General features: G+C 37.2%; 1 protein-coding gene across 1 annotated transcript in view; it reads right to left on the bottom strand.

Annotated features, from left to right (window-relative positions):
* The window catches only part of LOC308503367 (uncharacterized protein), a gene marked incomplete at both ends in the record, with an annotated part of 30,276 nt that overhangs the window by 14,809 nt on the left and 1,045 nt on the right, over positions 1–14,422 (bottom strand). Inside the window, one exon of the mRNA XM_081062689.1 lies at positions 1,248–1,678. Within this exon, the coding sequence (XP_080918815.1) occupies positions 1,248–1,678 (431 nt within the window). The remainder of the gene's footprint in view (positions 1–1,247; positions 1,679–14,422) is intronic.

The following is a 14,422-nucleotide window of genomic DNA, read 5'->3' on the forward strand; positions in this document are numbered from 1 at the left end:
ATTTTGGTAAAGTGGTGACCTCCATATTAAATAGCAAACTAAACTAATATAAGATTGTACTTGCTTCCAAACGCTTCCAAAAATGGACATCTGGCAGCACGAAAACTGGGAAAATTCTAACTCCTAAAGTATTTATATTTATTTATCCTCCCCTACTCCTTAGCCAATCTATGAAATTGCAAATATCAAAACAGGTCTGTTTTAGACATAGTCATTAGGAATATTCATTAAGCACCTAGTCGGTGACAGGCAGGGCTCTACCTACAGCTTGAATAAATAAACACAATCCCTGCCCTTACAGGGATTTCAGTCTTGTGGGGAAAATGGAGAAAATAAAATAAATAATTTTTTAAAGTATAATTTGTGACTGTTGATATTAAGGGTATAACCAGATGAAGAGTTAGAGAATAACTAAGGAGACTGACTACAGAAAGTCATCAGGAAAGACTTGTCTAAGGAGGTGGGAGTTATCTGAAAATGGGGGAAAATGAGTAGGAGCCAGCTAAGCGAAATCTCTGGGAAAGAGAATTCCAGCAGTGAGCAGAGTAAGAATAAAAGCCCTGGACTGGGAAAGACAAATTATTCAAAACATTTAGAAAAAGTGACCAGAGCCTTGTGAGAAAAGCAATGTGGAGTACAAATGCACGAGACAGGTGGGCAGTAACTTGATTGTGGTATCTTAACCTGATTTGCATGTTTGAAAGTTGCCTTTGGTTGCTGTGTGCCCAATGGATGGGACTGAATGGGGAGAGTAAGACCTCACTGTCCGTGTAGGAATGATTTGTTCTTAGCGTGTACACTAGTGACCACCCCGTGTCCTTTGTCCCACCCACAGTTTCCTCATAGCACTTCTCACCTCTGGATTCCTCAAGGTATAGATTAAATGGATTTAGCATGAGTGCGACAATGGAAGAGGACATGACCATTGCCTTGTCTATGGGTTAAGTGCCCACGGGCCTCATGTATAAGAAAATGCATGGCATGAAGAACAAGACGACCACTGTGAGGTGACAGCCATAGGTGAAGAGGGCTTTGCGCCACCCTGCAGAGCTGCATGACTTCAGAGAGCAGAGGATGATCACGGTAAGAGGCGATGAGGATAAGGAAGATGGCTGCACACATCACCCCACTGTTAAGGATGACTAAGAGGCCCAGGGTGTGGGTGTTCATGCAGGCCAGTGTCAACAATGGAAACAAATCACACGTAACGTGATCAATGACATTGAGGCCACAGAAGGGTATGGTACATGAAGAGAAGCTGTATGGTCGCGTGCATGGATGCCCCGAGCCAGGCTCCTCCCAGCCGCAGGCAGCACATGCAAGCGCTCATGATGGTCACGTACCGCAGGGGCTGACAGATGGCCACGTAGCAGTCATAGGCCATCACAATGACGAGAATGATCCCCACACCACCAAAGAAATGCTCTGCAAAGAGCTGGGCCATACAGCCACCGAAGGAGATGGTGAGGCTTTCAGAGAAGGAGTCCACAATCATCTTAGGGGCGATGACAGAAGCGTAGGAGACATCCATGAGGGACAAGGAAGTGAGGAAAAAATACATAGGTGATCTCAGACTCTGACTTGCGATCATGGTCATCACAATGAGCATGTTCCCCAAAACTGTGGTCACATACATGACTAGAAACACAGCAGACAGTATTTTCCGCAGCTCTGGGTTCTTTGTAATGCCCAAAAGAATGAATTCAGTCACATTGTTTGGATTCTCCATTTTCTGTGAGCTGATGTAAGCACTTCACTCAGAGCTGAAAAATCTATCAAAGAGTATTATTTTTAATTAGTAATCACTGAGTGTGTTGGGCATTTTTTGTACCCAGTCTCACCCTCTTGACCTACCTTTTTCTCCGCCACTGATACAGCAACCAGCTGCTAACAGTTATAACCTGACAATAACTTGATCTCACTGATGCCCCCAACAACACTTTCCCTCACCAGTGTCTCACTTGCTTTCTGTCCTGATACTTGGCTGCTTGAGACACTTACAAGACCCTGCTTCATCTTTCTGGCACATAAACACACCTGGAAATATGAAAGAATTAACTTAACTTTAAGGAAACCCTGATCATTAGTAAATAGGAGCCAGTGGATAAATTGTAACTAGCCTAACACAATCTTGGGTTAACTTTCTTTCCTTTCCTGTTATTCTCCCCATTCACTGCCTCCATTCTGCTTTCCAAAAGAAACTACATACATACAAGCCCTTCTCTCAGTCTCTGCTTTTTGGGAAATTCAAGCAAGAATGCTGATCACTGGAAACACCTAAGAACCAAGAACTGGGAACATTTCAAATCTCCATTCATTTATTCCATATATTTACTGTGCACCTAGAATGGGCTAGTTGAAGAAACTACACAAGAAACAGGCTATATCTCAAAAACTTTCCACTTATTAAAAGCTATACTCTTTCTACTTACATTTCTTTCTTCTCAAATTGGATTATTATTACATGTTGCTAATATCCAATGAGTCCCTACTATGTCAGTGGAATATCCTATGACATTTTTTTTTCATTTTAGAGATTAGATACTGAGGCTTAGAGGGGTGAACAAAATGACATAAAGTTCCCACAACCAGTAAACACAGAAGCCAAATTCAAATCCAGCTATTTATTCCTCGTTCAAAATCAATACCACTAACAAGCTATATTCCTTCTCTAACAACAAGTGCACAATATAAATGCGATATCGTGCTCCATGATATAATTTCACTTTCATAACAAGCCAGTAAGATAGATTTATGCATCCTGAGCTAGTTTCATTCACCAATTCTGCGATAAAATTCGGTGGCAAAGTCAATGACAATTCTACAGTAAAGAGCACATTCTAATTATATACATTATATATGTTTTTATATAAGTATATAAAATCCAATTCTGAAGCTAAAAGTTACAATCATTAACTAAGCTTCGAAGATTCCAATCATTTTCCAGATCTGTAGATAGAAGAAAATAAAAACTTAAACCTTTTTCTCTGCTCCAGGAAGACCCATATTCAACTTAGCTGACATCATCCCTGCACATGAACCTGAATCAGTGTAAATCATTACTTCCATGTTTTCTTGTGAAGGAATGCTTCCAGATGAAACAAAGAATTCTAAAGAACAATAAAAATTATAAAGCAACTCATTTCTTTTGCACTCACTATGTACCAGCAAGGTGTTAGGTCTGTTACACACATTATTGCATTTATTTTTCATATCACATGAGACAGGTACTATCACAAATCCCATCTTGAGGATGAGGAAACTGAGGCTTGGAGTTATTAAGCATCTCATCTAAAATGAATGGCAAAAAAATAAAAATAAAAATAAATAAAATAATAAAATAAAATGAGTGGCAACTGTGAACCCATGTAATCTCTTTTTGAAACACAAGTTCTTAACCATCACACTATACCACTGAAGAAATGAATAGTGGCTTCAACTACCTAAATACGAGTCTAATTGTTACTGCAGCCCAATAATACTGTAAAAGAGCTGCTTCGATAGCAAATTTCTTCACTAGGGATACTTAAACAGAGGCTGGCTGTCACTTGGTGGGACTATATTATGGGGGATGTCAACTATATGTTCTCTAAGACTCTAAGTACACCCGAAAGTACCCAAAGACCCATGCTTATTCTTATCCCTCTTACTAAACAAAGTACACAGCTGGAAAGCACTCTCTGCAAATCTACTCTATGGACTAACCCCAACCTCTCCCATCTCCAGCCCAAGAACTTCAGAAATTCTTTAACAGTCCTAATGAAATAGAAGGAACACATTCATGGAAATTAGGATAATTAGCTTTTATTCCAGGTTATCCCTCTAACTCCTAGTTTACATTGTCACATTGCTCACCATGCTGGGCCTCAGTTTCCTCATGAAGAGTATGAGACAGTTGTGGTAGATGAGTGGAACGATAGAGGTTCAGAGGAGCCAGCCCAGGGATTCTTTTCCTTTTAGACACAGCAGCTCGGTTCATATCTGCGGTAAATGTTTGCACTTCCAAGTAAGATTTTCTTTGAGCTATCTCATAATTTAAAATATTTTAAAACATAGTGCTCTGGAATAGGTAATAATACCCCTTGTCTCTTAAAATTTATTAATTCATCACAATTCTCTGACTATTAGTACACAATTCAGCTTCTCAGTCTGCCATTCTAGACCCTCCCCCACAGTAATCAACCTCATCTTTTTGTAGGCCTCCCTCCTTCTGCAGTCAAGTCCATCTCTTACAGCCAGAGCATGCACCTCAGTCTGTTTAGTAGAGTGGGAAAGGCCATGGGTTCAAGAGTGAGCAGACCTAGCTCTCTGCCCCAGTCAGGCTACTTCCTGACTATATAACTTTCAAATCCTGCAAAAATAAAACAATGTAATAACAACTAAAATCAACATGTGTCTAGTAATTATTATTTGAGGGTGCTGTGCAAAGAGCTTAATGAATTTCTCTTTCAATCACCACAGAATCCACATGAAATAGGAACTAGTATTAGCCTGATTTTCTGATACAGGGATAAGGCTTAGAGAAATTGTGCAACTTGCTCAAAGCCTTTTGGTAAGTAAGTGATCAAGCTCATAACACAGATTACAAACCACTATACTCTGCATCCTCTCCAAGGATTTTATTCCCCCCTCATAACACTTTCGTGAGGATGAAAGGAAGTAACAGGCATGAGAATGTTTGAAGAGCACTACTCAAATATTTATCATGATTATTTTCCATTTCTATAAGCTTCTGACTTCCTCCTGCCTCTGCCCGCGCTATCTGATATCAACAAATCCATTACCACTCCTTCTTCATGCCTCACTTCCTCCCCAATGCCACTTTCACCACCATCATCCTGGATATTTGTTACATATACCTGTATAGGCTGCATATCAGCAATAATTTAATTACCTTAACTAATTTTTTAAAATTTCATGTTGGTTTTAGCTCCTTATGTGGATACCTAAGGATAGCTAATTTATTCTCTTTCCACCAAATTTCTAATTTTGTGCTGTGTACACTCTAGTCATCTAATGGAATTTAATTAAATCCATGAAATTAAATTCATCCAAAGAAACCTGCATTGAACCATGGGCTCAGGCAATACTGGTGCCAGTCTCTGCCTCCAGATATGGGAGAGTGCCATCGTCAGAGCCTGGCTGCTAGTCCTCTGGCATTCAGGCTCAAATATCCCATTTACTGTCTTTCATCTTTGGCATTTCTTCTCCTAGTTGTGCTTTCACCAAACCCATGACCTCAACCATTCTCTGGACTTAGAGTTCAGGGTTCAGTCACTGTTATCAGATCCTCTTTGTAATAATTCCTTTGTCTTTCCAGTGTTCCTGTGAAATACCATCACTCAAAAGATTGTTTGTAAGAAGTGAGGAATTACATTTCATCATTTATCTAATTATTACCTAGACAGCCCATATTTCTCATTTAATAACATGTCTGATAGTGCAAGATACAGGAAGTGCTCTATCCATAAAGAGGGAGATGGAATGAGCACCCCTGAAACAATGCACGTACAATATAATTTACAGAAGAAAATGTATTGGAACGATCTATAGATTTCAAAGAAGAGGAAATGAGCTAAGCCTTGACATAAAAATTCAGAAAATTCAAAATTTACAAATTTATAATTTAGAAAATGAACAAGTAGGATAACAGCATGAACGAGGCATGAAGAAAGAAAAAGTATAGCATACATAGTTGAAATATACAGACTTTGACATCACAAAATCCTATATTTCATTATGGACCTTCCAGGGACGTCATTAAACAGATTCTCTCTAAATCTCAGTTGCTTTTTCCAAGTTGTTATATTAAACATAAGTTTCTAGCATTATAGTTTAAATGTTAATATTTAAACTCAAACATTAAAATGTGGTAAATATTAATTTAAATTATACTTAAATGTTTATTAAATATTGTAATACTTGGCATATTTTTGGCATCTCATAAAACTTAGGCACATACAACCCTACTACCCCAAGTATGAGGTGCCTTAAGTAGATGAGCTTAGCTAGACTGAAGTTTAATTGGGAATAGGAAGTCAGAGCTATAATCTTAAAGAAACCTACATAAAATTCCTGACTTGCCACACTACAAGATTGAATACACTTACTCTGAATACACAAAATATGTCCAACGACCTCTCTGTGCCTTAGTTTCATTCTCTATAAAATGGGAAAGTAATGTTACCTATCCCAAATGGTTGTTGTAAGGATTAAATAATGTCGTAAATATAAAGGGATTGAATCAGCATCCCCAATTCTTTTCCCAGGATGAAGAGAATGAGACCATAAACTATTTTAAACCACATCATGTGCCTTTGAATTGTGTGTTTGCATATGCTTCTCTTTAATGCTCCATTGGCTAGCAAGGGATCAGCTTAATGACTCCTCAATGCAACAGGACTCACATTTTTGAATTGTCTTTAAAAGAAAAATCTTGCAAAACCATTTTCTAAAACAACCTGCAGTTCTTAACCAAAAGTGAAAGAGCTTAAATAAAAATTATTTTTATAAATTGTAAAAGTAAAGCATGGCCCTTGAAAAACATTTTATAGAGCTAGAGAGAGTGATGTAAACTTTTAAGTCAAAGGACCACTACCAACCATAAGCCTCCATTTTACCCTCTATTAACAGTTTAGTTCATGCTCGTCAGATGTGCATTTCTACGTAGGTGTACTATAAGTGTACAGTCATTTATGTATTTCACTCTACTTAAATGTTTTATTCGTGAAATTTTAATTTAATAATAATTTAATAAATGGTTATATTTGTTAGTAGTTATGATTTTTTCATTTTAATTGCTATATATTATTCCATTTTATGATTGCAGCATAATTCATTTAACCAACCCAGTTTTGTTATTTCTAGTATTTATATTACTTATGTCATTTCGAGTATTCTGCCTTATATATAATGATGCAAAGAACATTACTTTACAGACATCTTTACTTACTGGCTTGAATATTTCTGATGGAGAAATATTTAGAAATATCCTCACCAAGTCAAAAAATATGCATGTTTAAATTTGGTAGATTCTGTAACATTGCTCTTAAAAAATCCTGAACCATATTTTATTCCAGTCAACAGTATAGTAAAGAATAATTTCCACACAGCCTTACTTGCACTAAACGTTATCAAACTTGATCATATTTAACCAAGTGATAAAGTGAAAAAATCGTGTCACTTTAATTTACACTCAATGACTCACTCATAAAATTTCATTGATGACATAAACACTAAATATTGGTCTTCAACAATGGAGGAAAGACAGCCTCTTCAATAAATGGTGCTGGGAGAATTGGATAGCCACGTGCAAAAGAATGAAACTGGACTGCTATCTGTCACCATGTACCAAAATTAATTCAAAATGGATCAAAGACTTAAGCATAAGACCTGACACAATAAACTGCATAGAAGAAAACATAGGTACTAAACTTATGGACCTTGGGTCCAAAGAGCATTTTATAAATTTGACTCCAAAAGCAATGGAAGTAAAAGCTAAAATAAACAAATGGGACTATATGAAACTTAAAAGTTTCTGGATAGCAAAAGAAACCATCGACAAAATAAAGAGGCAACTGACTGAATGGGAGAAGATTTTTGCAAACAGTTCCTCCGATAAGGGTCTAATATCCAAAATCTACAAGGAACTCATGAAACTCAACAACAAAAAAACAAACAACCCAATTGAAAAATGGGCAGAGGACCTGAAGAGACATTTCTCCAAAGAGGACATACAAATGGCAAATAGACATATGAATAAATGCTCAACATCACTAATCATCAGAGAAATGCAAATAAAAACCACAATGAGGTATCACCTCACCCCAGTCAGAATGGCTATCATCAACAAGACAAATAGCAACAAGTGCTGGAGAGGCTGTGGAGAAAAAGGAACCCTCATACACTGTTGGTGGGAATGCAGACTGGTGCAGCCGCTATGGAAGGTAGTGTGGAGGTTCCTCAAAAAATTACGAATAGAATTACCATATGACCCAGCAATCCCTCTCCTGGGTATCTACCCAAAGAATTTGAAATCATTTATACATAAAGACACGTGTGCTCCAATGTTCATTGCAGCTTTGTTTACGGTGGCCAAGACATGGAAACAACCAAAATGTCCTTCGATAGATGAATGGATAAAGAATTTGTGGTATATATACACAATGGAATACTATTCGGCGTTAAGGAAAGATGATATAGGAACATTTGTGACAACATGGATGGATCTTGAGAGTATAATGCTAAGCGAAATAAGTCAGACAGAAAAAGCAGAGAACCCTATGATTTCACTGATATGTGGTATATAAACCAAAACAACAAAAGAACAAGACAAACAAATGAGAAACAAAAACTCATAGACACAGACAATAGTTTAGTGGTTACCAGAGGGTAACGGGGGTCGGGGGAGGGAGATGAGGGTAAGGGGGATCAAATATATGGAGATGGAAGGAGAACTGACTCTGGGTGGTGAACACACAATGGGATTTATAGATGATGTAATACAGAATTGTACACCTGAAATTATGTAATTTCATTAACAATTGTCACCCCAATAAATAAATTTTAAAAAAAATTGGTCTTCAGATAAAGCTAAGTTAATGCAATGTACTATTTATATAAAGATATACAGTCTATACACAGATACCCATACAAAATAATAATAATAAATTATTTAGTACATGCAATATACCAGATATTTTGCTACTACTTTATACATTTTTTCTCATTTAATCCTCACATGTGGCTAAGTTTAGACATGTTTTTATGGCTGAGAAAAGCAGAATATAATTTGCATAAGGCTATACAGTTAGAGCTGGATTTTAATCCAAGAAGCTGACTTTATAGCTAATGTGTGTTTCTTGTGACTGAATCTCTTATGGAGCTAAATAATTTCTTCAATAAAATCCTGGACAACAAGAAAGTGATCGCAATGTGTTTAGGGATTGCCCCTGTGTCATTTTTAAAGAGTTGTCAGCGGTGCTGTGTTTCTCAGAATACCTGGGTCTAGAACACATGCATCTTCAATGGAATACACTTCTAATTAAGGGTTTTGAAAGGATTATCCCTGTCAGGGAGGCTCCCTAACTCACTTTGCTTTCCTTGAGAGATGAGGGGAGATTGAATGATCTACTGTAGCACTTCATAGGATGGAAATTGTTAGTCCACTGTCAATATGAAAATTAATGTTTTCTTGGAGTGGTTTGGGAGGGAGGGGGCTGAGTCCCCAGGCAACTGTCTTGGTTTTACCATCCCATCCCCTTTAGCACCAACACCAACACCACCCCTGAGGACAGAGTAGCTCACAAACAAATGAGTGTTTTTATATAGACAGAGATAGATATTTTTAAAACCCAATTCATCTTTACATTAAAAATGTTTTTTGAGAATTACTTTGGGGAACTTATTCAATTGTGTTTGGGGATTTTGTTGGGTGTCCGATGGACATGTGTCCTGTTTGGGAGACCACTTCAGGGATGCTGTGGATGCCTGGTCATGGCATTGTACACCAGAGGCTGGACATTAATGAATGCCAACTATAATTTTATGTGTATAATGTGATGGCTCGGTGTGAGGTCGGGGTGGTGGTGGATGGGGGGAGGGGGGTTCACGGTGTGAGGGATATAAAAATAAAATAAAATAAAACTATAAAAAAAAATGACAGCCAGAAATCTGAAGTATCATTAACTAATTAAAAACAGACAGGAAAAGACCATGTAAGTTCTTTCTCAAAGGTGATTACAGAAAAAAAAATCAAGATTAAAAGAAGCTGGTACAAATAGGAAAGCAAAAATATGTATATATAGGTATGCACACACATGGTTGGAGAGAGAGAGAGAGAGGAAGGGAAGGGAAGATAAGAGAAAAATACATGAAAATTGATCAAAAAGAGGCAAAGAAATTGCATCAAAACTTAAGATTTGATCATATGCCAAATAGATTAAAATAAATCAAGATAAAAATCGCTGTAGCTCAAGACTCCATCATGAGCCACAATTTGTACATATAGATAAAAATAGGTGAATCACTGATACTTTTCATGTATAATTGTGCATGTGTGTGATTCAATTATTTCAACTCTTTCAAAATAGTAGCCCAAATTAATAGGAAAACGTTTAATACTCAAGCAAATTTGGAAGGTCATCTCCAAAACTCAGTCTGATGTCGTCTCTGTGACCTCCAAAAGCCAGTTAACCGACAGTACCAGTAAGTAGAAAGTAAAGATTGTGCAAATACTTTTTCTTGAGTCACATAAAGGTAACCAAAGATCTGGCCCGATCCACGATGTACTCACAGGAACTTACCTCTACAAAAGAGCTAGGAGTCATGACATATTAGTTTCAACTTAGCAAATCCAAGAGTGGAAGCAAGTAAATCAGGACCTTTGCGGGGAAGAAATCATCCAGTAATTTAATGGGGACTTGTTTTGATAGCACCAAAGTTTCTCGTGATTTTAAAGAGATTTAAAACAGATGGTCTAGGTGTCCAAGGATTTAAATAGGAAACAACCCTTGTGACTGGCAGAGGAATTTAAAATTCTTCTTTAGAGGAAAGGTTGCCAAAAAAAAAGGCAGCCAACTAAGCTATTTACAAAACCATTCATGGATGGATGCCTGCAATTTTGCTATATTTTGAGCTTAATTTGTAAAGTTTCCAATCCACATCTCAGAAGAAACATCACTAATAAGATGATCTCCTCTAGGTAACACACCTGGGCTAAAAGACTGCCATCTTCAAATGTGCAGCCTTGCATCATTCCAATTACATCCCTTTGAAGCTGTATCTCTCCTGACTGAGGAGCTAATCACATACCAGTGAATTCCCACCCACCCCTGCAATAATCTGTTTTCCCAGAAGCAGACTTTCACTGGAGCCAGGCCAAGCCAAGGCTCCATGAACACAAAAGCAAATCAACCATCCAATTATTTTTTTCCACAACTATGCTTTCTTCCTTGACAACGGAATGCATACAGAATGATCCATCTGCCTAGTAATATAGTTGAAGAAAAGTCAATATGACTTAATTTTGGCCACCCAGCAAATACCAGAACCAATTTTTTTTTGTCCCTTAGTCTGGTACTCTCTTCATCTAGTAATACTATTATTAAAATTGTGTCATATCTAACTGTGGGACAGCTGCCATTATTCGGGATTTAAGAATGTGCCTCAGCCAGAAAAGAATAAGGACTACGTTCTTTCTCACTCTGTAACACTTAGTATTCTCAAATAACATGCTTTAATGTAGAAATCTTTGGGGTTGTAGCCTTCATTCTTTTCCCATCTTCAGTAGTACGAAATATCAAGAGCCAACATTTACAACATACTTTACAGATTATAACTGGTTCATTAACACATTTGACCATACTCTCTGGGAAGTCTCCTGAGAAGGTGGAGTCTCTCAGTTTTACTTGATAGATCCTCACAGGTGATAAACCAATGTCTGCGTTTGGATTACCTTTACTAACATTCTCAAGTTACTCCATGCTCTCACCATTTAGACACGGGTTAGAACAGAGTTCCTCCATGTTTTATCATCACTGCCATCTGAAAGTGCCTTTCAAGACATTCTGGTCCCTTAATTACACCCCTCGAAAATATTAATACCACAGATATACTACTTATTTATGCACTTTATGTATATCTGTGCTTTATATATAAAAACAGTAAGGTATTCTCATCCTCCAAGAAACCATTTTACCTACTTGGGGGAGATAGTGTCCCCATTTAAGATGCATGTTACAGTAACCTAGTTTTTTTTAAAAGGGAAGGGACATAATGCGGTTATTTAAACTTAGACCTAAAATTTTAGCTGTGCTTCAAACAACTACACAAATCTATATCCAATTCATCTCTCCTACATCACACTCTTCAATAAAAATTTTTCATCATACGCAATACTAACAAAATTATTCATTTATTTGTTCACTTGTTTATTATCCATTTATTCCCCATTGTGTGGAATTTAAGCTCCACACAAACACAACTCTTCTTTGTATTATTCAATATTGTATACCCAGCTCCCAGAACTCTCTGACACACAATGGGCAATAAACAGTATTTTGGATAAATGGAATAAGTCAAAATTTCCTAAGCTTAATTAACTACAGAGTCATTTTGTAAGTAATAAATATTAACACAATATTAACATTACAGTGTTAATAAGTATTAAGACTAGGGAATAACAGTAGGAAAAGCTCTACAAAAACAACATTTAGAGGCAGTCGGGTGGCTCAGTTGGTTGGAGCGCAGGCTCTGAACAACAGGGTCGCCAGTTTGATTCCCACATGGGCCAGTGAGCTGCGCCCTCCACAACTAGACTGAAAGACAACTTGGAACTGATGGGCCCTGGAAAAACACACTCTTCCCTAATGCTCCCAACAACAGCAACAAAAAGTTAAAGGACAACATTTAGCTCTTCAAGGTTCTGCCCTCATGCCCAGGGTATCATTCTCCTCAATGATCAAATTGCTTATTTTTCCCCCAAACATCCCTCTCACTCATGTGTCACCTTCTTTCAAGTTCAACCATTTGAATTTCATTTTTTGAGCCCATTACATCCCACTTTTCATGATGCCCATGAAGGGAAATACATCTGTGGAAATGAGATCATCCAATGGCTTTTCCCCAACGTAAGAGGAATCAAGAGACTGAAAGTGACCTGGGAAGCAGAGTTCAAGGGAGAGCTGAAAGGAAGAACGTGGCCCCTCAAACAAGGGATGAAAGCCTCAAGGACAACCTTTTCAATGTGCCCAATGGTCACTTCTGTGTTTCGATATTTTCACAACATACTAGCAAGGAGTATTTTGAAGTGGGAAGAATAGATGACTCAGAGTCTAAAAGACTTAATATTATTGCTTAGCTTCATTAAGTCTCATTTTTTATTTGTATAAAATGGAAGGAATAAAGGCCTATCTAATAAAACTTGTTTCTACAATGAAAGTATGTAAATAACATATCAAAATGGATGCCTCATAGTTGGCCTTCAACAATAGTTAGCTCACTCCCTTCACCTAATGTCTAATATTTTCATTGAAATTAGACCAACGTATCCTTATACAGTAGATCCAACCATTATTTTTTCTTACTAATTTTTTGGAGTAAACATACTTGTTTCCTTATATGTTGTTTTAAGTATCAAAAATAATCAGATGGCAGAGAAGTTCTTAATGATGAGTGCAAAGGGACATCTTAACATTCTTTAAATTATCCACACACCAGCAAGACTCCATCCACTGAGAATGTCAGTCTGCCTTACATTTCTTCCTTCAGTTCTTATGCCTTCCAGCTTTGTTGTTGACAATTTATAATTCTCATTAATCTCACCACTCCACAGAGTACTTGGGATAGCCCCTGAGGCATAATCATTGGCCTTAGCTTCCTTCTTCAAACTCTTATTTTGTCTTAAAGTAGAAACATTTACTCAATACTTTTCCTACCCTTACCCCCAGCTTACTGTTATCTCCTAACCACATACCATTTACATAGTTTAGATTCTGTTGAACTGTTTCTCAGTAGCAATCACAAACTTGACCATTTTAATAGACTGTGTTGATTATATCCTTTTCCAGGCCTAGACTTCGTGAGAAAGGTTCTATTTCTTATGGATTTAAAATAGCCATGCATCAACTATAACACACAGTCACCCCACAGAACAGGTGTACCACATTCTGCCATTATTGTATGGTCAAATTATGGAAGAAATACCTCCAGATAACCAGTGAGTTTGAGAAAGGGTTATTTGGAAGACCTGGATTCCAATTTTTTAGCTGAAACTCTTAGATGTGTGAACTGAAGCAAGTAAATTAGAAAAAAATCCCTTGTCTTCAATTTGCTTCTCTGTAAAATAAGGATAGTAGTATTGGAACTACCAATTCAGTACATAGATACATAACCTACAGATAAATCATAGGTACAGAGCAACAGCTTTGGAATCTAACGACAGGCCTTTTTGTTGAGATCAAGTAAAAGAATGTTTACCCTTGTCATTTCAAATGGTTCCTCAAGTCTTTGTATGGAGAAAAAAAAAAACTTCCTTTATATTCAAGAAAAACTGTGAGCCATAGACAATTAAGAAAATAAGAACAAGTTAAAAGTAATTTCACATTTTCTGGCTTATTATTTTTGTGCCAAAAAAATTTGAGATAGGTTATGAATTATTATTTTTTCCTTTCGTGGGGTGGGAGTCGCTCTTTTTGCTTTAGGTAGATTATAATGCCCCCCAAAAAAACTCAGCAGTGATTTTCCCACTCCCCAGCTGTCCCTACCCCATATATCTAAGAATTTTATTCTCTTTATTGCTCTACCACAAGACAAGGAAAAATAAAAGAAGTTCTGAGACCAAAGTCCTATGAAAAAGCCAATTTCAGCCGGGTAACATATGTATGAGGAGTTTAGTAAAGGATCAGTGAGACACTGGAGAAAA

The sequence above is a fragment of the Rhinolophus hipposideros genome (genome assembly GCF_964194185.1).
Source record: "Rhinolophus hipposideros genome assembly, chromosome: 10".
Lineage (NCBI taxonomy): Eukaryota > Metazoa > Chordata > Mammalia > Chiroptera > Rhinolophidae > Rhinolophus > Rhinolophus hipposideros.